The 27,088-nt window shown below is 38.4% G+C and overlaps 1 protein-coding gene and 1 pseudogene across 5 annotated transcripts; one reads left to right on the top strand and one right to left on the bottom strand.

Annotated features, from left to right (window-relative positions):
• Positions 1 to 1,221: 1,221 nt before the first annotated feature.
• On the bottom strand, positions 1,222 to 20,936 carry LOC131775330 (tetratricopeptide repeat protein 28-like). 5 transcript variants are annotated; one of them, XM_066163836.1, is made up of 15 exons: positions 20,707 to 20,936; positions 20,332 to 20,470; positions 20,011 to 20,104; positions 19,623 to 19,856; positions 18,374 to 19,111; positions 16,947 to 17,056; positions 11,333 to 11,401; positions 10,831 to 10,881; positions 10,564 to 10,629; positions 9,563 to 9,622; positions 7,684 to 7,845; positions 7,157 to 7,234; positions 6,233 to 6,300; positions 5,070 to 5,201; positions 1,222 to 4,528 (listed from the first exon to the last, which is right to left on the bottom strand). In XM_066163836.1, exons 8-15 carry the CDS (start codon positions 10,877 to 10,879, stop codon positions 1,253 to 1,255), a joined length of 3,891 nt encoding a protein of 1,296 aa, XP_066019933.1. In that variant the 5' UTR covers positions 10,880 to 10,881; positions 11,333 to 11,401; positions 16,947 to 17,056; positions 18,374 to 19,111; positions 19,623 to 19,856; positions 20,011 to 20,104; positions 20,332 to 20,470; positions 20,707 to 20,936; the 3' UTR covers positions 1,222 to 1,252. The 5 variants fall into 5 exon arrangements, with proteins under 5 accessions (XP_066019933.1, XP_066019935.1, XP_066019934.1 ...); XM_066163838.1 differs by having other exon boundaries at positions 18,996 to 19,111; XM_066163837.1 differs by lacking the exon at positions 19,623 to 19,856.
• On the top strand, positions 13,358 to 26,957 carry LOC136279518 (glucose-6-phosphate exchanger SLC37A4-like; annotated as a pseudogene).
• The last annotated feature ends 131 nt before the right edge of the window (positions 26,958 to 27,088 follow it).

Below are 27,088 nucleotides of genomic sequence, written 5' to 3'. Positions count from 1 at the left end.
ATAGAAACTACCTCGATGCTGCAATTGACCAAGAACGGAAATCTCAGCTTAAAAATGAATTAAATTATACGATGCAAATGAAACATTCGTAAGATTCAAATTGAAAAACATCACCAACACGACCTACTGGCGAGATAAACTGCTTCCCAATATACAAATAAAGTACATAGTCCTTTGAAATAAGTTGTTCGTGAATAAATCTTCCAAGTTCAACTTCTCTCATTCCAGAAACAAAAGAAAAATTCGCAAAACTTTTTTAACTGAGGAAGTGCCCATTACTTCTTGAGTCTCTTAAAATACTTTAACTATTTTAATCGTGATCAGTAAAACGGGAATTAGGTTTTTAAAGTTCAATTGAAAGTAAAATCCACCATAGTTTATCGACTATTCTGCAACACACTGTTGTGTCTTTCATACTATGTATTAAGAAATTAAAATTCAGTTTTTGATACAAAGGTTTAAAACTGAGGTTTCGCCTTTAAGACCTAACTCAACGACTCGTTTTTTTTTTACTGACAGACAACGTCGCTATATGCCGAGATGACCAGGACGTTTAAAAACTGAGACATTATGCCTTTAAAACCAAGCTGTATCGCTGAAAATACTGAGGAAGTTCCTGTCGCCAGAGAAGTTGGTTTCAAATCGTTGCCAAAAACCATCAGCAAAGATCTCGTCTTTTCTACAAACAGGATAAAAGGAGTCAGAAAGGTAAATAGAAAATATTCATTTTAACATAGGTTCGAATACGTTCCTAAAGTAAGAAACCTGTTTAACACATCGATATTTGTAGACTTATCAGAAATCGAAGAAGTGATTAACTTAATAATTAACACTTACGATGCAAGTTATGTGTAGCAACAGCACGGAACGAGCGAATATTCCTTTCACTCATTTTGATATACATTGTACACAAACTGAGATTGATATCAGGTCATTATGTTTATCATTACACGTCCTTGGAAAAGGTTTGGTTTAAGTCTTCCATTAAACCAGGATATCATTTTGCTGCTCATTGCACATCATACGTTGCGATTGCATGACTAAAAGCAAATCATCTTTGAAGACATAAGAGCCGTTGCAGTTAGCCGCTCGCGAATTTGATCATTTTCAAAGCACTAAAATTTGAATGGCAGAAACTTGTACCTTGGCGTGATTGATTCTCTTCATGCAAATATGATGCGGGCTTGATTCAAAATATATCATCAATTAATATTTGCCTACCTCCATCTGACAATATCCCAAACTCCTATCTTCAATTTAATTCCAGTGTGACGTCATCCCCAATGAGTACAAAGGGTGCCCAGTACTTCACATCTCTGAACTCTTCAGACTCTTTCATGCTCTTCATAGCTTGGTTAAGAGCTTCACTTGCAAGCTTGCCAGTAACCAGTTCTTCGTAGAAATGTTTCATAAACACGAGAGTAGCCTTGTCATCAATTGCCCACAGCGACACGAGAACAGAGCGAGCGCCGGCACCTAAAAACGCTCTTGCAATTCCAACAACTCCCTCAGCCTTAATCTCTCCACGACCACTGTGACAACAACTTAACACAACCAGCCTCGCTCGCATCCGAATATCCAACACATCTTTCATTGTTAGAATAAAATCCTCCTCAACAAAGGGCCGTGATGAGCAAGTACTTCCTGGCGCTAAAGCAATTTCGCCTGTTTCCATTCGGCCATGTGCGGCAAAGTGTACCAAGGCAAAAGAGGGAAGTAGCCTCAATACTTCATCTTTTCTTGCTTCTTCACCAATAAGAGGATCAGCGCCAAGGATTCTCCCAATTATCTCAACTTCTTCTCTCGCACATGGCAGTGGATCGAGCTTCCTCCCCTCGAAAAGAACCCCCTCTAAACATGGATCACCCACGAGTAAAGCACTTTTCTTATAGTGGAAGTCGTCTGGGTAATCGTTTATCAACTTCAAAGTAGTCAGGGATGGAATCGTTCGAATTCGGAAAGAGTCACACAAATAATTTGACTCGGAATCCATCAATGCTGCAAAAGGGACTGACCACAATGAACTCTCGGGAACAAAGATAATTTCATCGCCATTGATGAGATCACCAATCGGCTGAATGATAACGTCATACAACATCCTCAAGGCAGCTTTCGGTGAGCATTCAGGAGAGAAATAAGCATAACCTGACCTTTTCTTCGCTAACTCTTCAGGGCAGGGCTCATCAAGAGAGCGATCTTCACATTCAATAACACCTCTTTTAAATGCTCTTGATGCTGTGTTCATTAAGCTTCCAATAAAGGTATTGACATCTTCGAATGAGCCATAATTACTTATCTCAGTACTTCTCAATTGAATATCTTGAAAGCTGATAATAAACCAGTAGAATATCTTGCGCGATGTAACATCTACAGCCATGAAAACTGTATTTGAAACAGCACAGCTTGCAAGGACCTCAAGATCACAACTCACTGTAGTGTGAGGCCCAGGCTGTATTCCTCCCGACCCATACCTGACACAAATCAGATCATTAAGAGCCTGCGCACGTCCTTGTTCAGCAGATAAAAGCGCATCCAAAATTTGATCTAGTTTTAAATGAAGACACCACAAACAAGTGTATGCGTTTCTTTGCATGTCGCGGTAGCTAATCTTCCAATTATCTCTGAACCGCAAATTGGCTCGGATAACGTCAAAAATTACGACGCAAGAATGATACAAGTTGACAGCTCTTTCCAGATCTCCTAACCCCCAATAAGCATGGCCGAGATTGCAGTAACTCTTTCCCTCTCCAGCCTTGTCTCCCACTTCTTTGGCAATTTTTAGATACCGTTCATGATACTGGATGGCTCTTTCGAAATCTCCTAGGCTATGATAAGCATTGCCGAGATTGCAGTAACTCTTTCCCTCTCCAGCCTTGTCTCCCACTTCTTTGGCAATTTTTAGATGACGTTCCTGATACTGGATGGCTCTTTCGAAATCTCCAAGCCTACAATAAGCATTGCCGAGATTGCAGTAACTCTTTCCCTCTCCAGCCTTGTCTCCCACTTCTTTGGCAATTTTTAGATGAAGTTCATGATACTGGATGGCTCTTTCGAAATCTCCTAGGCTAAGATAAGCATTGCCGAGATTACCGTAACTCTTTCCCTCTCCAGCCTTGTCTCCCACTTCTTTGGCAATTTTTAGATCACGTTCATGATAATGGATGGCTCTTTCGAAATCTCCTAGGCTATGATAAGCATTGCCGAGATTGCCGCAACTCTTTCCCTCTCCAGCCTTGTCTCCCACTTCTTTGGCAATTTTTAGATAACGTTCATGATACTGGATGGTTCTTTCGAAATCTCCTAGGTTACGATAAGCATTGCCGAGATTGCAGTAACTCTTTCCCTCTCCAGCCTTGTCTCCCACTTCTTTGGCAATTTTTAGATGACGTTCCTGATACTGGATGGCTCTTTCGAAATCTCCTAGGCTATAATAAGCATTGCCGAAATTGCAGTAACTCTTTCCCTCTCCAGCCTTGTCTCCCACTTCTTTGGCAATTTTTAGATGACGTTCATGATACTGGATGGCTCTTTCGAAATCTCCTAGGCTATGATAAGCATTGCCGAGATTGCCGTAACTCTTTCCCTCTCCAGCCTTGTCTCCCACTTCTTTGGCAATTTTTAGATCACGTTCATGATACTGGATGGCTCTTTCGAAATCTCCTAGGTTACGATAAGCATTGCCGAGATTGCAGTAACTCTTTCCCTCTCCAGCCTTGTCTCCCACTTCTTTGGCAATTTTTAGATAACGTTCATGATACTGGATGGCTCTTTCGAAATCTCCTAGGCTATCATAAGCATTGCCGAGATTGCAGTAACTCTTTCCCTCTCCAGCCTTGTCTCCCACTTCTTTGGCAATTTTTAGATGACGTTCATGATACTGGATGGCTCTTTCGAAATCTCCTAGCCTACGATAAGCATTGCCGAGATTGCCGTAACTCTTTCCCTCTCCAGCCTTGTCTCCCACTTCTTTGGCAATTTTTAGATTACGTTCATGATACTGGATGGCTCTTTCGAAATCTCCTAGGCTATGATAAGCATTGCCGAGATTGCCGTAACTCTTTCCCTCTCCAGCCTTGTCTCCCACTTCTTTGGCAATTTTTAGATGACGTTCATGATACTGGATGGCTCTTTCGAAATCTCCTAGGCTAAGATAAGCATTGCCGAGATTGCCGTAACTCTTTCCCTCTCCAGCCTTGTCTCCCACTTCTTTGGCAATTTTTAGATTACGTTCATGATACTGGATGGCTCTTTCGAAATCTCCTAGGCTAAGATAAGCATTGCCGAGATTGCCGTAACTCTTTCCCTCTCCAGCCTTGTCTCCCACTTCTTTGGCAATTTTTAGATGACGTTCATGATACTGGATGGCTCTTTCGAAATCTCCTAGGCTATGATAAGCATTGCCGAGATTGCAAGAACTCTTCCCTTCACCAGCTTTGTCCCCTACTTTAATAGAAAAATGTAAATTGTTCGCATAGTGGAGAATCTTTCGGACAGCCGCTTGGGGTACTTGACCGTGGATTTGTATAACCTAAGGTTTAAAGTTAGAAATGTTGAAATTGTTTGACAACCTTTTATCCCCTTGGCTTACTTATCCTTAATTACGTTTCTCGATGGCTTATTATCTGAGCCAGACTTGCTTATGTTGTTACTCAATTTATGCAACAAAGCCAGCTGGATATGGACTGAGAACATTTCTCCTTATGCCTCTTCTCTAATGAAATTAAAAGTTGTTTTGTGTCAGTGGTCGTTGTTCGCGGCTTAAAATGATAATATCTTTGAAGTTAGGCAAGAGTCAGAGTCTAAGAAAATTGACAAAATAAATTCAATACTGATAAATAGTTGATATACAATATCAGAGTGCAAAATCATTCGAACAGAGCTTAGTGAAACACAACTGCTCAACCGTCTTAAACATACTCTAGGTATCACAAACATAACAACTGCCTTCTTATATGTATATATATATATATCTACAGAAAAATTTAGCTGGTCTGTCCTCCATGGAAGCGTCCCTTTCCGCGTTACCTCTTGGCTTTCGATTAATTTTAAAGTCGTAAATGTTCTCTTACCTCGATTTTCTCTTTGGTATCGTCACGGTTAGAGTTAATTTTCTGATTAATTCTCGTTTCATCTGTGCCATCAGTTGGTTGATTATCACACTCGATCCACAAATCAAGTAACTTCTTATTGTTCTTGTTAATCTTAAAATGCTCGAGTCAAAGAATTTGCCTTCTAAAGAGTTTTAGGTCAGTTCTGTTTACACCACAATTTCAAACTCATCCCAGTTCATGCCAGCATTCAATCCGGTGTCATGAAAATTGGCCACAATAGCTGAGAGTAATAAAAATACAGCTATTACCACCTCTACTGCTTCTATTACCGGTAATGGTGAGGGTGGTAGAAGCAGAAGTAGCAGCAACCATCGTCACCACCACTTCCAGCACCACTGCCAGTGCAAGAAGCACAGCCAGCATTATCGTGAACGTCATTTGTGTTTCCACCGCCAGTGCACTGCAAGTGTGTGGAGTTAGCTAACATTGAATACATTTAAATGTATTCAATGTAAGCCCTATTAGACAAATCCTTTACCTGAATGGGTGATTTTTAAAAAAACTCTCCCTGTATATGAACGTTCCTTTATTCTACTTAGCCAATATATTAAAGCAACAAACTAGGGTTAAAACGCCGAAAATTCAGAAGCACGTGTGTAATTTTGCCCAAAGTGGAATAGGAGGTCAGACAAAAATTGTGCACTTAATTCTCATGGTCTAGATCAGTTGTGTTAACGAATATATAAGCTTACATGTAAATGTGCGCCTGACTCCGCACACTTGCGGTGACTGGAGCTGGCAATGACACTGCCAATGGCGCAAGCAGACGGTTTTAACTCCAGTGATAGGACATGAGAGGAAAGGAATTACAGAGCTTTGTTTTTAGGCATGAGGTTTGATAGGAATTTGGAGTTGTTTGGCACCTACTGAGCATTATGGTAAGAGCTGATATAGTTAAGGGCATCACTCAGGTGAACGTTTGAACCCAGTACTGTTTAAGATGATTGCTGGTGTTGTTGGCCGTCTAATATACATGACAAGTCGCCCGGTTTCTTGAATTCTTATATTTATCAGAGTCAACAAGATATGGGAACCACTTACTTTTCGCTTTTTACATGAGTAATTAAATGAAAGAAATCTCCGAAGCAGTATTGGCTTTTTCTACATTTGTCAAAGGATACTGCCAATCCTTTCTGACACCAGGTAATGGCTTCTTGATACAAGTGTTGTTGTACACATGCACTGGCCCCTTAAAGAAATTGAAAAAAATTGATATCAAGAAAGATCATTTTTCGCATTGCGGATAATGAAGGACCTCAACTTTTACTTCTATTTCAATCTTACAAATCTTAACTTTAGTGATGTCTCGCAATATACACAATCAAAGTAAATTACCAGACTCGAGACCGAGTGTGAAATGGAGACTGGTGAAGAAATTGAGAGGTATACGTAGAGGTACGCGTAGACATGGAATTTCTCTTCGAGTGGTCAACACGATAGCTTACGAGTGAGAACAGGGGAAGAGGGGGATATCGGGTTGAACACTCGAAGAGAAGTTCCATTTCTACAAGCAGCCATGTATTATTTTGTGTGTTATATAAAAATAATGCTCATTTATGTTAATAAAAGTCGGCTATATTAAGAAAGGAAAAAAAGGATCCTCGATCCTCGATCCTCGAAAAAAAAGTTGTAAAGTGCGTGGGCGATAAGGCTCATCGTAATTTTACACGTGTGCTGTTAAGACATTTCTCAGGCTTGGTAATCATTGTAAAACATCGCAGTTTAGATAATATACGTAATGATGCAGCAGCTTTTTCATTAACTATCAGAACTTACAACTTAATCCAAAACCCTATAAGAGTAGGTGGATTACTTTTCAAAATGGGAAATTTGGAATTTTCATTATGCTTTTGCAAGAAGGTCTGTCAAATGCAAAGTCGAAATTAAGACAATAAATTAGGTTGTGAAATAATTTAAGGAGATCAGACAATGCGGAACCCCAGCACGAGCTTTTTTCCTGAATGATCTACTGGTCAGATGAGTCCAACCTTTCGGTCATCCTCAGAGACATTTCCTACATGTCTCAGGAAATGTATAGAACTTACCGATTTCTATTGCTTCAATGAAATTTGGTGCCAATTGAGCAGACACTGTAGCATCATCCAAAGCTTCTTCCCAATTTCCTGACAAAATAATTTGGTGTGAGTACGGAAGGACAAATTCTCAACTTTCAGAATTGGAGTCTAGTTTAAACGTTGCAGCTACTGATGTCTTCTCAGTGCTGGGTAAGTTGCCAAATCAGCGAAAAAGTCTTGCGAGAGCATCTGAATTTCGGTCTGTCTGATTTTCATATATCTGATTGGCTAGTTTGAGGTTCACAATTTTTAGAGTCAGGTTTTATCCCATCTTTCAAATAGCCAGCGGACGAATAAAAAATCGGCCAGAACGAGTGATGTTGGTGACGGGGCCATGCATTGAGCCTGTCCCAGTCAGCGCTACCTTCCCATATTACTTTGAGGTTGCTGCAACCACGACGAAAGTTTTCCTTCACGCACACCATTCGAACTGTAGATGATTGTAATCAAACCCTATCAAAATGAATACAAAACTGGAACGATTGATTAATTCTTACCCAGAAGGAGCTGAGCCGCTGCTCTGTTGCTATAGAGTTTGGAGTTTAGTTTGACATCTTTGCAGTTCACTTGCAGTCCCTCCGAGTAAAAGTGTACTGCATTGTTGGTTTCTCCTTTGCTGTACTCGTTGTCACCTTCTTTCAAGTACACCTCCGCCATCGCTAACAGAAAAGTAGAAAACATCCATGACATAGAACATAACTCAATAGGGATGCACAAAATAATTACTGACCCTCATAAAATCCTATTGTTCTCTCTCAGCATTATATCGGCGATTTCAGCCTGAGAAAGTATTCATATTCAGTCAAGTCCAACTGTCTGAGGAAAACGGTGGCGGTCCTTTTTGGTAGCAGGGAAATTATCAGGGGTAATCCTAAACGCGCTAAAACGTTCAATATTGCAGTGGGCTGGCTGCACTACAATATTTTTAATAATGCAGCCTTCTTCCAGCAATATTTTTAATATTGCTGCATGACTGTGGTATTTACTTCGTTACTTTTCCACTCAGTAATTTTTGAAAATTCGCGAATGTCCGCGCATAATTTATGATGAAGATCTGAAGTTAAAAAGTAAATGAATACACCATGAGAAGTACCATTCCAGGAGACGTACAGACGAAAACATTTTACAGTTTATTTAGGGCACATCTGACGATGACAGTCTTTCTCACTTGTAAGAAATAACAATTTTCGTACTGTGAGTACTAATTACAACTGACTGATTATAATCTTCGCTCTGGTTTTCGTCTAAAACCTTTTCGCTTAACCCCTGTAACCCTGTTTCTTCCCTTTGTCCATCATATTTTTGCTCAACATCATTGTTAAACAGTTTTTCATTTTTTTCCTTGACGTCTATTTCTGCCCTCTTAGGAGTCGCTCCCTGCAAGATTTCACTTGCTTTCCTTTTAAGTGTTGATGAGGTACACTTATACTCCCTAACCCCATCACATGATCGGTGACCAGTGGTTTCTACAATAACTTGTTCTGGCACACCACCTTCGTACAATCGTGTGGCGCAACTTCGTCGAAGGGCAACGGCAGCGGCATTTTCCGACCTCTGGCTCTGCGTTATGAAAATGGCAGATTCGTCTTCCGAAGAATCCTCCATCAAGCTTCAAAACAGTAGCAACTCTTTGCCTTCCAACAAACAACTCAAATAACCAAGTGCATTGCGTTAATATACAATGCAAATTACGTTTGCATGAAATTCAATCACACACCTGAAAGATGTGGAAAGTTACATAATCTTTACAAGGATTTAACAATGACTAAATTCCGGGAAATGAAAAGGGTTATGTAATTTGTATAACTACTAGACAATACGTGCTAATTGCATTGTTGGAGAGAGAAAATAGTAGGAATTCATGAGAGTCAATGATTATATCATCTTTGCAAGTAGTTAACAATGGCTGAATTGGGGAATGAAAAAGGATTATGCAATTTGTATTATTACTGGACAATGCTTGCCAGTTGCATTGTTGGTGTACCAAAACATCACTATGAAGGGGCGACTGAAATCGTCGATGTAATGCAGAGAGAGAACAATAGGATTTTATGAGGGTCAATAATTATAATAGTTAATTACTTCGGTTCGCAGCATTATTGGGTATAATGCTGCGAACCGAAGTAATTATCTATTAAATAGCAGCCGGACATAAACAGATGTGTAAAATATCCAAGAGAGCAGCAGTTTGAACCAGCTGTCAAATATTAAAGTAATTCTGTGGACTTGCAAAATGTCTGCATTTTTCCTGTTACATGATCGCTGGGCGGTACAGGTCCCCCTGTGTGCCTCTCTTAAAAGGATTGCGTAACCCTTATTGATTTGATGACCATACCTTATTGAATAGGTTGAGTTTATTTTAATTGTTATTATTACCTTTTAAGGTTGCATCATCAAATTGTGATGTACCATCTGACGGTAAAACGGCCGGAACGTCTATAACGAGAGAAAAATAATCAGACAAGTATATAGGGGACAAGGATCTTTCTGATCTCTCTGTTGGCCTCCAAGCATTGTGGCGTGATAGTTTAGCCACTGAACAGTTTCAAACCTAAATTGTACCATACCAGCTTAAGTAAAGTAAAGAATCAAATACGTTGGTTTATTTAGCAAACATAGACAAACAATGATAAGTTCATTCAAAACAACGTGAATCGAAGTATTTGGAAAAATAGTCAAACTACATCTCCAGTGCTTGATATATGTTACCCATCGAAACTAAAATTAAGATGTAGAAGCGGCGAAATAAGGTTTTAAAAAAGTACGCCGTGTAAAGAAGATTCCTGCCATACATAAGATATGATACACAAGATACACGCCACGGTACCGGCATGCCTTGTGATTAAACAATTAAACACTGATTAATGAGTTTAACGGAGAGATATATGTTTATCTTATCGACAAAATCAACAAAAACGTCAGGTGCTGGACTCCATCGAGGCGGGGGTGAGAGGAAGAACGATAGAGACCTTAAGATGGACAACGGAAAAGTAGATGAAGAGGAACTGATTTACCTGGAGAGAGGTTCTGAGGACAAAGCGAAGAAAAGATCGTACTGGTGGTCCTTTTTCATAAGGTTAGATGCCCGAAGGCACGAAAAGGACAACAATTTTTCTGAGTTTTTTTGTTTTATTTTTATGTTCCTTACGAGATCACATTTAATATTCCATACAGTCTGAGAAATACGCTATCCTAAAGGTTAGGTTAGATCAAGCAGTTGATAACTTCATATTCCCATATTTTTTTCTTAGTATAAGAGTTTTGGCGTGGAGCTGAGTTTCCTTTCAATTCAAAAATTGGCATCTGAAACATTGAAATGAATCACACCATAAATTCATGTTGTGACTATGACCTGCATGTAAGACTACTTTACTCACCTGCCTGAATGTCATCAGCTAAATTCACTTTTAAGTCACCAGATCTGACTTGACGTTCCTCTGCAGCTGGAAAACACAACATCATGTTCATGGTGAAACCATTACCCATAAAAAACAAGACCTTTCACAAGTGGTTTTACTTTTCTTTTTCATCATGCTTGAGCGAAACTGTAAAATAATGTGTTTTGCTAATCACCCTGGAAATGATGATCATGCGACATTTTCCACAACAGAAAGTTAGTTGTAATTAAGCTGTTTTTTTCTTACCGTCTGTAGGTTTCCCATCATCAACGCTGACCTTACCACCTTCCGCCATCACTGCAAAAGAACCAAATACTCTAAAACTTCATGATATCAATTTTGAGATCAATCTCACCGGCTTTGGTTGTATTAAGCTGAAATCGAAAAGGAAGGGCTTTCAACATTTATACCTGCTTAGATTTGCAGAGCTTACCTCAGTCCACAACCAAGCCTTAGCCATGTATAATTCCTGACTAATTTAAGTATTAGCCCTTTTAGCCCAAAATTCAATTTAACCATTTCTTCGTTCACTCGTCATTAGTTGATTTTTCGTAATAACTTTTCTGATAATGATATAAATGGGCGAAAACAATCCAGACAGTTGAGTATTCCACAATTGTTTCTTGAAGAAAGTTCAAGGCTTTGACGGAAAATGAAATTCCCAGATAGTAGGAAATCGAGGGGTTCATTCGGAGAATTAGAGCTATTATAGCACGATTGGTAACATTGATTTTGAGCCACAACCAACCTGTGTTATTCAGAGTAAACAGAGTGACCTTGGCGCACAAGCGTTAGATAAGTCACATGACTTGTCAACCTAAAGGAAAAAACACGCTATTTCAGCACTTAACAGCAAAACCAATCAGCCACAATCAGACCAAAGGTTGACAAATATGATTGTAAGAGCACAAGATTCAATATTTTTGAGACGGCAAAACATTGTAAAGGGGTCAGCAACAGTTTAAAGAGCTGACGATATCAGTCACAGTGTTCGAAATGAGAACAGTTTGAGGAAAGTGCCTGTTTATAACCCAGGGAAGAGTTTTTACGATTCCCCTGGATAACGGCTACGCTATACGTGCGTGTGCGCCTATTGGTACCGAGAGTCTGTAAAGGTAACTTCGGTTACAGATTTAAGCTCTGAACTGGGAAAGGCAGATAACCTTTCAACCGGAAAAGGGAAAAGATCACAAGATTCGCTTTCTGACAAAGCTTTAATAGAACTTACCCCTTTATTCAAGGCTTAATGTAAGTCAACAGCCAATTCACTTAATTTGACACCATCTCCCATAGCCCGAATATAATTATAGTGCAAAAGAATATATACTGCAAAAAACAGCTGACAAAACCTTGTGCCAACTTAACACATGTTACTGTAATCACTTAAAGGTAAATGCGTAGACAGCTGTATTTTAACAACAAACACCTCTGCTACTGTCGGAGACCTTGTGTTTCGTGCGTGACACATATCAGATAATAAGTGTAAACATTATACCAAGAGAGACAATTTTTAAGTTAAAGAGACTGTCATTTGTTATCAAGAGCTAGAAGCACCGCCTTTTGTGATTTTGGCACATTGAAAGGTTTGCATAATAGACGCAACCTTGAATAACCTTTTATATCAGTACTTACCAACAACCAATCACAATGAAGAGAATGTAGTAAAGAGAGTGATTTCGTTACAAGTTATTCAGAGTAGCTCTTTACAAACCCGTTGTAACTGAGTGAATAGGAGAGTGGAATTAAACAGTTGACCTTAATCGAGTCTCTCGATTGATTCTGGTTCGTTAGGATTCTATCCCTAGTAAACGGGGCAAAGTTTACGAAACTACAACCAGATTCTCGCCTTTTATTGAACCATGTAGTGATCAAAACTGTTCCTATAACAGCCTAACAGAAGGGAATATGATTTGTTCACGATGCAACTTCCCTTAAAAAGATTCAGTTTCAATCACTACTATAGTGGGCCTCCTCAAACGCGCCAGAAGTTTTTAAAACATGTCAAACGTAACAGGGAAATTTCCCCGAAAGTGGAGAAAGGGGGTTTCCCTCCATTAGACACTGAAACCGGAACTCATGACGTCACGCATTCCTTCACCAAACTCGAAACATTCGGATCGTTTTCTAAACATAAATGTAAAATGTAAACACAGTTTTTGGTTTGATCTCACGAACGACTAGCTTGGAGTTATTTCTGCGATATTGGCAAGGAAAAATTTACAACTTGGTTTCGCTGAAAGGCAATCATCGACAGTGTGTCATTACTAGCAGTTTTCCATCAATTCTACCAAATCAAGAATCTAATAATTGTCAGTTTTGGTGAGCTGACAATTAGCATTTAGATCTGTTTATTCTTGTATTAGATCCACGGTAATCCGTGAAATATCCGCGGACAATTTATCCAACGATCTACGTAGGTGAAGGTGCAATGAACGCATGGTTTGATGTGTTAGGACTGATGACAAGAGATGTAACTGCATTTGTCATTCATCTGCAGTTTTCCTTGAGACGGCCGCGATTAACGTGACCCTGCGTAAAGCAAAATGTGTCCTGACCGTGATACAGTTATGAATGCGATCAATGTCCCCGACTCTTCACCGAATAATTGATATTCTATGTAAACGTACACTGGTAAAAAAAATTAAAGGCCGTCCCAACATTGCAAGCTGATAGAATTACACTATTTTTAGGGGTCTTCATTGAAAGAAGGGTTTTGTCAAACGAGGTAATATTAATTATAACTTGGCGGACATCTATAACTGCAACTACGTGTATGTCGCTGAGTTTTCAGGAGGGTGAGTTTAACCACATCTGCTAGTCTTACTACAGCCAAACTCTTACCTCTGAGTTTCCGAGTTTTTTTTTAGTTACTTACAAGCAGAATTCTGGAAATATCTAACGGCAACTACAGACTTGCCTAAAGGTACCTACGTTTGTGTCGCCGAGCCATATGGACGGCAAAATTACTTAATCACATGTACAACAGCCAAAATCTTACCTCCGTGTTTCCGACCTTCTTTTTTAAGTTTTCTTATCAGTCTTAACAAAGAGTCAAAGAGAAAAGCTGATATAATAAACCGACAGCAACAGTTCCGTTTGCAAGACTATGCAAATATACAACTGGAACTCACTCAGACGCACGAGAGTTTTGACCTCTCAAGTGAGGGGGTTCCCCTAGTTTTAGCGGAAATGCTTAGGTCACGTAACCTAATAATTGTTACGAAAATATTCCGCCAAATTGGATGTCCTAGTAAGTTTACTCCCATTTTGCGTCGAATGAAAACATTGTAAGAAATGTTTTAAGTTTTTCTGCATGGGTGGTTTAATTCATGTTTCGTCCACGATTAGTATTTGGCAAAGGTAGTTTCACATACAGGCACTTACAGAAAGGCGTTGGTTCATGATTGACAGTAACTGATTGATGCTGCCCCCGGGAGTTAAATTTCATCTCCCCCATTGAAAAGACTGAAAAGAGCTATTTGTAATTCCCAAACAAATGGGCAAAGTTACTCGAAGCTAAGTTGTACGATATAAAGTGGGAGACTATAACGGTTTTACAGTTTAATAAAGGAAGTTGAATGCCGGAAAGTTTTGGGTTCTCCTAATTTTCAAAATCGAGAACAGAGGTGGAATTCTCGACATGATTAATATGTCGTGTTCCTAACAAAAGATAGCCTCACTTCCAGAGACTCTTCAATAAGCTTCGTCTACTACGTTATGAATAGCGACTCATGCAAAAGATAACCATTGACAAAACTATCAGACACGGAGTGACCCTGTTTGTAGCCCAAGCCCGAAGTACAAGAACACCATTGCTTTACATAAAACAATCTTTTAAATGGAAAACGTTTACATTGACAGGGCATAATCATGTCTAGGATTTATCTCAAAGAATACCTTCCCCAGCTTCATTTTGGTCTCGTGGTGTTTTAGAGATTCATAGCGATTGAAACGAGGTCAGCCATTTTGTTTTTGTGAGATACGCCTTGGAAAGATTTTTCTAATCTTTAAAAGCAACCTTTTTACCATCGTCAAATCCTCACTCCTATGTCACCCACAAAACATGCACGAGTTACAATTAGTTTTGGGAGTCACTAAATGAAAGCAAAAGTAGAGAACAGACACAGCCGAAATCATCAGCTACGATACCATTTTCTGTCTTTTCGTGTAAAGCTCAAGCAGATCATGAGTTTATAACTTCGCCTAGAGTTAACTTCTCCAGACCGCGTGAGTTATTCCAAATATCTTCAGCTGACTGACGTTAGACACAGTAAACCGTAGAATATGGGCAAAAAAAAAAATCACACTAACCATTTATGTGAAGAAAAAATTTGGAATGAAGATGTGGTTTACAGCGTTACGACTGCTGACATGGAATGTAACTACATTTAAATAGATAAGAACTTTACTCTGTAATGTGATAATCTATCGTCTGTACGACCATGGACATATTAACTCACTTTTCTTTGCAGTAAATGCATCGACCAGATTTATGCCCGTTTAAATTCAATGTGGCATTGTGGACCTGAATAAACCTTACGAGGCCAATTTCACACCTCCGCCGTCTGCGAATTTTGACAGGCTCTTCGCTGACAAATAAGATATTCTGAGTCAGCAGCTCCAGTCTTTGTAAAATTAAAATGCTAAGAAAGTTAAAAGCCGTGCTGAAATTGTAAGCTGACAAAATTCACCTACTTTTGAGTTCATTCAAAGAAGGATTTTGCTAAACAAGAAAATTTATGTACATTAGCGGACATCTGTAATTGCACCTACGTTTGTGTCGCTGAGTTATCGGCGAAATCAAGAACTGAAAACAAAACAGTAGAGAACAGGAAGGACTACACTATTATAATGCTTCACAGTCCATTTTTGTGAGTTTTAAGTACAGGATATCTACTGACTTTGTTTGTTAGGACTGGAGTTGGTGAATGGACACAACTTTTTTTGATACAGGCAATTGGAAGAGCACAATATCATAGTGAGTTTAAACTGTTCTACATGTTTGAATTGAATCACCTATTTTTTAAATAACTCTTTAATCTCTAAGAACGACTAATTTCTACTTGCAGTATAGCCTTAAAGGTCATTAGAATAAAGGAAATGATGTCCAATTTGAGAAGCTCTTGATTGTCAACCAAATTCTCCTTGTCATTACCAGATGAAATGTAAAGAGAATTATAACAATGAGAAAAATTTGAATGTTAATGATAAGAGTTAATAACGTGGTCAAAATCATGAGAAATGTGTGAAATTTTTTATAAATAAAATAATTCATATTTATGACACTGACGTGACATTTATTTGGGTATTATTTTAAACTGAGTAAGAACTCAAAGAGATGAAAGAAAGCCCAATAAAGGGTATGCTAAACAAATCTGGAGCAGATTATTAAACAGACTGATTCAGTAATGTAATCTTTAAAAGCAAGAGAAATAGGCTACTGAGGACCAAAATATATTGCTGAAAATGGGGGGGGGGTGTTACATACTTAGAAAAGTCATTACATGCCCAAAATTTTTATTATGCCTTAAAATCTGTTAGCCTTAAAATTTGCAATGATTGTTGAAGTTATGTTTCATGTACAGCTTGTATCAATCTTGATGTGTGATTGAAGTAATTTAAGCTGTGGATAGGAAATTCAACAGCAATCTCTCTTTCCTCATCATAATTGTCATCAGCTACATTTGTTTAAATCACTTTCTTGTTTTTATATGCCAAGAAATTCCTCAGTTTATTTCAGCATTTACACTGTACATTAATTCTATCATTATTACAAGATTATATTTCTAGTATATATTGTGATATAAATTTGTATTATAATTAGTATATCATACAGTGTTCTTGCTTATTTTGACCATAATAGGTAAAATAAATTTTCAAACTGATTAAGCAAACCTTTTTTTTTTTGTTGTTGTTGTTTAATTTTATAGATTTCCAATTTCCAACTGATTCTAGCCTGTAATAAGAGGTACAACAGGCAGTGAATTTCACTGTGTATCACCTGAAAAGGAGAACACTGTCACACAACACAATCTGTTTTTACACTTTGATTTTTAATGTTTGTGTTTTCTTATCCCCAGGTAGTGTTGCTATGAGTTTTTTAGAGATAGGTGGACTCTTTGGTAGCATAACATCTGGTTATATATAATGGACAAGTTGGTGTTTATAAGGTTAGACATTAGCTCTCACTAATTCAACTTTGTCCCACAGGCTTATTGATGTACTGCAAAATGGGGATGCTGTCTTTTTCTGTTGGGCCTTGTCAAACAGTTGAATTAAATTTTGGCACAGACTGTTGGTTAATCGTTTAACTGAGGGAAAAAAACCATGTGATTTTGGTAAAAAACTTCTCAAGAACTTACCTGTAAGTCACAGTTATTCTTCTTCATTGGAGAAGTTAAATTTCATCTGTCAAAAAAATTCATGGAACCAAATTATGTCCAAGGGCTGCATGCATCAATTGGTCTTTGTCCTGAAGGTGAAAATTTGAATTAAAAAAAAGAAAACATAGAATTATCTTTTGTATTTTAACTTTCTAAGTTTAACTTTGATATAGGCCTTCTGGCAATGCATGGGAAAACTGGAATCATATGGATCTGGGGTTATGAGGTGTGTCCCAGGTGGGATCCCGCCTTTTTCAGGTGGGATCCCGGGTGGGATTATGGAACATCCCGCATGGGATCCCACCTGGGATTATGGAACATCCCGCATGGGATCCCACCTGGGATTATAGAACATCCCACATGGGATCCCACCTGGGATTATGGAACATCCTGCATGGGATCCCACATGGGATCCCGCCAATTGAAGTTGGGATCCCGCCTTAAATTCCTAATAGCATCCCACCTGGGAAAGCACATCCTGGGTGGGATTAAACCTAGAATCCCACCAATCCCTCTTGGGATCCTACCTCAAATTTCAGATAATTTCCCACCTGGGAAATCATATCCCAGGCGGGATTGCATCTGGGATCCTGCCAATCCCAGTTTAGACCCTGCATAAAATTACAGATGGCTCCCCACTTTCAGAAAAATCCTTTGAGGGATCCTGTTTATCACTGGAGACCACAGATTTATGAAATGTACCAGATAGGATATCTTAAAATTAAGAGGATAAAATTTTCTAGGTGAGCTATAGACCCCATCAATCCACTGAGGGTCCAAAACTTTCCAACTAGCTGTAGAACATACTGACACCTCCAATGGGATCCCATTGTCTTACCAAACTGTTGATCATAAATGATTCAAACAGTACATGAATACACAGACTATATGTGATAAAGATCTCATAATTTATTTGCAATGAACCAGCATGTGTTTGACTTGTTTCATTAACAAATTTCTTAAAGAATAACAGCACAACTCAGCATATTACTTTTTCTTCATCATTTAAGCAGACCATCTACAGTGTAATAAGGCTCAACGTTTAAAAAAAATGGCTGTTGTGTATCAAAGAACAAAAGAAAGACAAAACCTCAATAATTCATGTTATCAAAATTTTGACAAAGGTACTGATTGAAAGTCTGCTCTCTCTTCAGTCGAATTTTTCAAAGCAAAGCAAGGTCAGAATGTTCCCAAATGTGACTAAAGTAACCTTGAAACCTTACGCATAGATTTATTTCATTGTAAAGTGTAAGCTTAGGAAACTGCAGCATGCAAGCGACCAATTCGATTCTCAGAATTATTTGAGTTTCAGTTGCGCTGAGCGTTAGGTAAGCTTAATTCAAGCCGTTATTTCTATTCTTTGATAAGATTTTGATCACGTAACGAATATGGCAATTTGTACTCACCACAAACTTCTAAAAATCCTAGCTTTAAATGGCCACTCGATCGTTGTTTGAACCAGTCGATATGTCAACTGTTAATTGTCCCTTCTTTTAAGTTCACGGCGCCAACGACTTTCTTTTCATTTAAAACACTCAAGCTGTTCTCGTTTTCCCATTAAACCACAATAAAACCAATCTTTAGAAGTTTTATATTAAGCAAAACAGTTGGGAAAAGAAACAACTTGAAGCAAGAGCGGTTAACCGATGAAAAGTACATTCAAAGAGGAGTACCAAATGGAGTTTTCTTTGTTTCCGATCACGGGCATGATCACGTGGACTTTTAGCAAAGAGAATCCGCTGGCTTGACCCATTGCAGTCTCAAGAGAAGCGCGCAACATTATTCTGTCTCTTCTGATCGTTTCTCCTCTTTTAGATGGTGGATACCTTGGATTCATGTTTTGATGATGACATAAATAATGATGTGAATTCACTCTATGTAGAAATAATCGACAAGAATCGAACAAGAATGCACGATTTGTGGCCGAAAGTTTTCGAGGAAAGAAAGACTCGAAACCCACTTGAGTTATGTTCACGGCGAAGGTGAGAAACAACACAAGCCAATCACATTAGGAAGTATAAGAGATACCTAGATGATCCCAGTGTACCACAGGCGGCCCAAGCTCCAGCTGTGAGATGATCATCTTGCGCAATAACAGTCATGGCGGAATTATAAGAGTTTGTATGGGAATATTTACGACCGCTCTAAGGAATAAAAAAATACGTCAAATTCTCAATAAAAATACTTCACCTTACTTCCACAGTGTATCACTTGTTATCTGATCGCTTAATTTGATGAACAGAGCCCATTTAAGCGAGTTGTTCATTTCGAGGTTTTCAACGTACATAAGAATTCGCCTCCGGAAATGTTTACAAATGTGTGATTATTTTCGGAGTCAGAGGAAAACCTTGGAAGGATTTATTCCAGTATTCAATTAAGTTCTATCTGGACATACTTATTTTAATTCTGCCAACAAGACAATTGTTATTTCGTTTCGTCCGCACGAGAATGTGAGTCACAATAGAACAATTCGCTCAGCCATGTAAGTATTCACTTTATTCTTAGGTGCCGGCTACGCTAAATTTCGCACTTCGTCTTTGTGTTTCTTGCCAAGTACCCTTGTAGATACTTATTTCTTTTACTCAGGATAAAACTTAATGGAGATCAGGAGGAAATCTTGGAGTTTGCCTCCCAAGGTCACAATTTATTTATTACCGGTCAGGGCGGAGTGGGGAAAAGTGAAGTGGTCAAACGGATCGTCCAAAGTTTGAAGGCACGTGGAAAGACAGTAGGTGTCATTTGCTCGAGTGGCATTGCCTGCCAAGTTTACGATCGTGGCCTAGCCTCGACTGTTCACTCTTTTTACGGTCTATCAACGGCGGAATCCATTGTCACTGACATAAATGAATTGCAGCACTTGTGTGGCAAGTTCTGGTTCATCACCTTTACCTGGAAGGAGGTGGCATATATTTGTTTTGTTTTTAAGCAAGTCTTAGCTGTTTTACAATTTTTACAGCAGTAAGAGAGGAACAGCATATATCTGTAATTCGTTTGAACTGCTTATACTACTGTAAATTGATATATGCATTTTCATGTAAATTACCTGACAATATATTCATTAGCTCATGGCCCTTTCCCAGGTCAACAAATCCAACAAGCTTGTGCTTACCACCAACTGTTGACATCTCCAGGTTCTCCTACAATAGAGAGCATCAATTAAATTATGAACTCTAATATTAGAACACGTCTTTAGTATAATTTCAGACAAAACATAGCATCTAAGGGATGTCTCACATTGACAATGAAGTTTAGTTTTTTAATATACATTATTACAAATGAATTGAAAATGCTTTCTTTTTTTAAAAAAAATTTTCCAAGTACATCAATCGGTGATCTTTTTCTACTTTTGATGTTTTAAATTTACCTGAATCTTCATTTCATCAATAATAAAACCACCCATAAAATCTTCTTGTTTCATCCCCCTCTCTTTTGCAGCATCAAAGCACCATCTAATGACATCTCCAGACCACCCAGGTCTCTCTTTAACTTTGTTTTTGTACAGCCTGTAAATGGATCATTGAACAGTTTGGTTTCTTGTTTCAATAGCTTATCCAAATTTGCAACTGTATTATTAAAATTATTTGTCTCGACCAGGAGTGAAGGCAGACTGTGTTCCTCTGTGCAGTTAGGTATCACAGAATGTACAGAGATTTCATAAAGAAATGCTTTTTAATATTTTGCTCTATTTTAAGTAATCATTTGGTAGGGTGAAGAACCATATTTGTATAACCTTACTCACCTTATTGTTTTGTTGCTGGGAAGAGTCAAAAACTGGTGGAGTGGGTCCAACACATGGGGGTTTTTGCAGTACAGTTCAAGGCATAATCGCATGACCCTATAAACATCATAAAAAATATATTGTCTGTTTGGTACAAAGCCAATACTTAAAGATTGTAAATACATACAGACACACTAGACCAATCAAAAATGTAACTTAAATGTAATTTCATTTTTCAGAAGAAAATTTAAAGTTGAAATATTATAATTAGATTATTTCTTGGAATTTCAAGTAAGCATTTTTGCTTCCTGTCTGCAAAATTTTCTCTTGTTGTTTCCAAAGGTCAGCCATCTCCTCGGGTACATTTTTTGCATCAGCAAAAATCTTGCAAAGATCCTTATGGTCCTCTTTTTCCATTTCCACACATTGCGAGAAATACTTCTCTCTCCAGTAGCTTTCCCTCAGAGCAGTGTTTTTACGTGCCTGCACTTCTTCAGTCAACTTTTCAGTTAGCTCATCCCTAGTCATGTATCTTTTGTTGGTAAAGGGATGAACTGCATCCCTAGATAACTTCCTTTTCTTTGATTTGTCATCCATTCGTTTTATTTTTCTGCAATTGGCACAACTAATGCCATCACTGCACTGGATGATGTGACAATGCTTGGAAAATACCTTGAAGAGGACATTGTCATTCTGCCTGTATTCTCCACTAACATGGGTAGACATTGAAGCGCTGGTAGTTTCATTAATGTCCACGCCAGAACATAGTGCTGAGCTATCCACAAATTCCAAAATTTTGTGAACTCTTTCGCCTAAAGCACGTTTTTCCAAGCCGATTAGATCAATCATATTTGTTAAAGAATACTCGCATCCATGAGATGAAATGGAATATCTTAGGCCTGATGAGGATGAAATCTGTTCGATAAAGACCTCGGTAGATCCTCGCTGATTTCTGAATGACCACGATTCGAGACGAACAAAGGACAGCTTGTTGTTCCCGCAAACGGTACTCCATCCATCTTTAAATTTGAGACCGTTGACTTTTTCCATGAAGTGGCTAAACGTTTCTGGTGGCGATGCGATTATCTCTCTAATCTTGAGGTTTTGGTAGAAAGCTTTCCGCTGCGTACGTGGTCCACGCCGAACCCTTTTTACCTTTTCTCCCCAAATGTCGTTAACGATTTTTCCAAGCGTAACTGAATTAAGGTGGCACAGAAAATTTTCTTTTTCTACGCTTGCATGACTCAGGATTTCGCTGGCGTCTGCGAGGTTATCTTCTTCAAAATCGTAGTGAAACAAAACCCTAATAATGAAGAATGAAAATTTCCGTCTGTCTAGCACAGAAGCAAAGAAAAAGTAATAATTCAAAGAAAAATAATTTGTACATTTGGATTTAAATTGTCCATTTCCATGCGTGAAAATATTAAAACGGATATCCAGCAACAATACTTACCACGATTTCCATTTCAGATACGAGTTCGAATTGATTACGTCCTTGCTGCAACCGTGGAATAGACTATTTTTTACAGACGACATTTTTATCTTTTGAAATTAAAAGGAAATTATCGAGATTTACTAGATCAGCTATGCGGTTTGCAACTATGCTTGTAAATTATTTTGAATTTGTAAACATTTCCGGAGGCGAATTCGATTGGCCGATCGAAACAATAGCCTCTCGATCGATTTCTACTGAGGGGACCCGTGGTTCTAAAACAATTTATTGACGATAACTGACGGTATGGTCCCCGGAGAGGCTCAGTTTAAAAAGGAGGTAGGGTTACCAAGCTGGTTTTCAACGGTCGTGTGTCAAGGTTGATGTGGCCGCGGGCTGTTAGAAACCTCTAAACTGGAAATTTTTGAAGCAAACTGCGGCTTAGTGTCGGTTGCACGGGGACGATTGAGTTTTTAGTGAATTGAAATGAAACTACAGTGTATGTGCTTGGATTCTGCGTTGGATTTGTGGCCGCCCGGTCATTTTGAGCTTGGATTTTTCGCTTCTCGGCTCAGGCGTTCGGAAATGGAGTGTTCAGCCTTGGGCTTTTCTTATGTACGTTGAAAACCTCGAAATGAACAACTCGCTCAAATGGGCTCTTTTCATCAAAGTAAGCGATCAGATAACAAGCAATACGCTGTGGAAGTAAGGTGAGGTATTTTTTTTTGAGAATTTGACGTATTTTTTTATTCCTTAGAGCGGTCGTAAATATTCCCATACAAACTCTTATAATTCCGCCATGACTGTTATTGCGCAAGATGATCATCTCACAGCTGGAGCTTGGGCCGCCTGTGAGTGTACCAGTACCCAAATCAACAAGGCTTGACCACAACAAGCGTTCAGCAACACGTTCCAACACAGCTAGCCATCTCGATTCCTCAGTCGGTCTTTCCAGTGAACTAGCAGTGGTGCCAACAGAGTCAAGTGCGTCTCATAACGGAGAAAACATTTGCACGAGAGACAGAAGCAACTACATGCGATTAGAGAGGTGCACTGGAATTCTCGTCTGCAAATGGTTGTGCACAGTCCGAAGCGTTACCGAGCTTGGAAAGGGGTGGAGAGAACGAAGATACAAGGTTGTCATTTTATACTACAAGTAAAATTTTATACCAGACCTACAAGGTATAGAAAAATTTTGTTGATCGCTGACTCAGAGAAGAACAACAAGTAAACTTTAGAGCTGTTATTATTGAACTGTGACTTGTACTTTTCATTTGTATGTAAAGAAGGAATTGTATTTTGCACCAAAAATTTAAAGAAGTAATATTTTTTAGGAGGTCCAGTGATTGGGACATTTACGAAATGAAGTTATGAAAAGAAACTCGGTTTGTACTTCTCACTACTAACAAGTCTTGTTTTAAAAATATTTTCAGATCAGAGTTTCAAATAAAGCAAATTGAAGAAGTCATTTCAAAGGTGTATTTTCTCAAAGGGAACAGTGACCACCTCTGTCTTGTCCGCATGCCAAATATTTGTGGAGTGTGTGGATGATCCATAAGTATTGGAACTCTCACAAAAACGTTTTGTAAGAATAAAAACAGCAAAGCAATATTTTCGTAGGAGGGATAAAGAATCCCGGGTGGGATATGTAAATCCCGACCAGGATCCCAGGTAGAATGCATAAGTCCCACCTAAGATCCCAGGTGGGATGCAGGAATCCCGCATTAAATGTGGGATCCCACCACCTAAGGCGGGATCCCACCATTTCAACCTGGGATCCTGGGTGGGATTGCCGGGATCCCGCCTATATCCCGCCTGACATTTTACCTGGGGGCCACCACACTCATTAATTTAGCACAATAAGCTGAATATCTAAAACATGTTGAAATAGAGTTAAAAAAATGAGCTTTCTGTCAGAAAATGCAATCTAAAGATACTTTTGTCAATGTTTTTCCTTCTCATTCATGTCCAGGTCAATATGCTTTTCATAACAGGTTCAGAATGCAAGCCTAAATTTTTAGTGTAAGATAATTTATGTAGCTTATCAAAACTGAGAAATATTTTAATTTTTCACTAAATATTAAGTTTTTCCAATCAGTTCACCTCTTAATATGTTCTGTGTCTGTTTATAACAGTATGGAACCTCCACACTCTCCAGTCCAAGAGTTCCTGACCTATGATTGGCTTTGCATTCTTACTGTGTGTATCTCTTACACACAGCAGTGACATCATCTACTTCACTGGTATGGAGGCATATTATGATAACTGCTACAACTGCTGATGATTATATTTTACTCTTAACCCTTTCAATCCTTGGAATGACTGAGAAGTAATTTCTCCCAACAGTATTGATACAATATCAAGCAGGAAGGTTATGAGAATAAAGAAAAATAGCAACCGTGGCAATATATGTAGCAATTACAACAATATAATTTAACAATGAATTTGCCTGTAACCAATATGAGGAGAAATGCACTGAGGAGAACTACCAGCAAGATCTTTAGTAGTACACTGTGGAGTGAAAGGGTTTGAAGTAAACAGAAGTTGTTAACATTTATGGCATCCAACATTACCACAATGTACTGGCAGTTGATACAGATTATAGATGCAACCTTGATAAATTTTGCTTATAACAATACTGTTGATAAAAATACTTAGATGGGCTCCTCATGCTCTCAAAAACTCCACTCAGTTTTCATGATGTCTTTTAACTTAAACCTACTAAAGTGCCCATTTAGTAAAGTGTGTGATAGTGTTGGTACTCCTGCTATTTAAACTGCCATCCATTCAAATTTTAAATTATTTAAGAATATCACTGGGTACTTTAAACAGAAAGAGGCAACTTATCAGGTAGAAGCACCAAATTCTTGTAACTTACCATAATTTACAAGGAAATGTGTAGCATCTAAATGGAAGAATCAGGTCTTGGAAGTTTAAGGCAAAGTCATGAAGTATCAGCACTCACTTAATTTGCTCTCATTCTGTTGCAGTGGTTTATTTCAACACTGATATTTGGCATAGGCTTCTCATTATACACAGCAATAAATCTGTATGGAGTGCTGGCCATGGAGAACAGTCCACCAGGACTCAGTGGAACAGCTCATGCAATTGTTGCATAATTAGCTGCAAATGGTGAGCAATGGCATTGTTACTCCAAGTCTTGTGCATAGGCAGTTTGCAGGATTCATGTTTAAACAGTATTTTTTAACTTAATCTTTTAACCCTTTGCCCCCTAAGAGTGATTAGCATCTAACTTCTCCTTACAATATCACCCTTGCATCAAACATTAAGGTCATGAGAATAAAGGAAATGGTAACCAACTAACAAAAAAAGCTATTAGTTCCTAACCCTGTAACTCCCATGGGTGACCAAAACAGAATTTCTCCTTACAATATCAAACCAATGTCAAGCAAACAAGAGAGGAGAATAAAGATAAATATCAATTACTAGGAGATTACTCATTGATTCTGTACCAAATTCTTCACACTAACACTAAAAACATTGTATAATGAACAGTTATGAGAAATGTAGTCTTGACAGTTAAACAGTTAAATAAATTCCTTGCTAGCACCCTTGAAGAACAGTATAAAGAATATGCATACTGATGTATTAGTGAGTAAAGGGTTAATATGCAAGCTTAATAAGCAAACTCACCAACTGTTACTCATCTTCTGTGTTTCCCAAGTTTCTGGTGTGAAACATTACTGATCTTACCCATGCAAAAAAAAATTCTCATGCCTGCCTTGTGAGTCCACATTACTAGCTGAAACCAAATACCACAATCATGTTCTTCTACATGTACAGAATCAAAAGCCACTTGCCAAAATAGCAAGGAACTCTATCCCACTGTCAGCAAATAAAAAAAACCATTTTCCCCCTTTTTTTTCCCCTATTCATGAGTGGGATTACATAAAATTTCCAAAACTCAAATTCAAAGTTTGTGCTTTAAAATTCTTCTTACATTTTTCATTTTTTTAATTAGTGGGAGCAACACTGGCAGGAATTCCTCTGACGACAATCAGTAAGGTGTACGACTGGGGAGGCATCTTTGTTTGTCTTAAGCTGGCATCTTTGTTCTGTGGCTGTTTGCTGATTGGAGCACGTAATGTCAAAAGGCATATGATTGAACCTTCAAAGCTCCAATAAAAGCTTTAAGGGGCACCTCCTGGATATTGTTATCTACCTGAATAATTTCCTACTGCTGTATGGCTAATTATTTTTGTGAAACTTATCTTGTGATTAACAATTTACTGTATGGAACCTCCACACTTGCCAGTCCAAGAGTTCCTCCTATGATTGGCTTTGCATTCTTACAGTTAACCTGTGTGTATCTCTTACACACAGCAGTGACATCATCTACTTCACTGGTATGAATGCATTCCTTGGCCTGTTGCAGGCATTCTTGCAGTACACAGAGCATGATAGCCACTAAGAAGGGAAATAGCTGGAGACTCAATCAGGGCGGGGTTATGGGTGCTTAAGGTTACTTCACACCTTCATGGGTGTCCTTTGGGAAAAGATTCATAAGCATGTTAGTTTAAGATTATCATACCAAGGTGTAAATTAGCCGAGAGAATTGTTTTAATTTAACTTAACTCTTCAACTCCCAAGATCTGATTATCAATTCTCCTTTATAGCTGCAACACATTTCATAGTAAATTAGCTGAGAGAATTTGGTGCTAGATCAAGGTACATCTAAATGTATCTGATAAGTTTGATTTTTCTCATTACCTGTTTATTGAATAATGAATGGATATAATAGGGAGAAATTAGGTGTTAATCAGTTCTAAGAGTCAAAGGGTTAAGGTTACACAAGAGCTGACTGAGAAAAAAAGTAATAAAAAATAAAAACCCAATGCTCCGCAGCACATTCCTCATGTTGTTCTGGAATAGTAAGTGTGTCTCTCAATTTTTTCTCTGACAAAGGGCTGGATAGCACTTGAAACATCTTCAGAAACTCTTCATGGTGGC

This window comes from Pocillopora verrucosa, chromosome 3 (assembly GCF_036669915.1).
Source record: "Pocillopora verrucosa isolate sample1 chromosome 3, ASM3666991v2, whole genome shotgun sequence".
Taxonomy (NCBI): domain Eukaryota; kingdom Metazoa; phylum Cnidaria; class Anthozoa; order Scleractinia; family Pocilloporidae; genus Pocillopora; species Pocillopora verrucosa.
Note: the sequence above shows the minus strand (reverse complement) of the source record. Positions and strands in the feature narration are given on the sequence as shown.

Bases quoted from the DNA above. Each gene is read 5' to 3' on its own strand.
- LOC131775330 (XM_066163836.1), bottom strand. From the start codon at position 10,879: ATGGCGGAAGGTGGTAAGGTCAGCGTTGATGATGGGAAACCTACAGAC. The intron at 9,623-10,563 runs GTGAGTAAAGTA...CTCTCGTTATAG, and splicing joins AGCTGATGACATTCAGGCAG to ACGTTCCGGCCGTTTTACCG. The intron at 7,235-7,683 runs GTAAGAATTAAT...TTATTTTGTCAG, and splicing joins AGCGGCTCAGCTCCTTCTGG to GAAATTGGGAAGAAGCTTTG.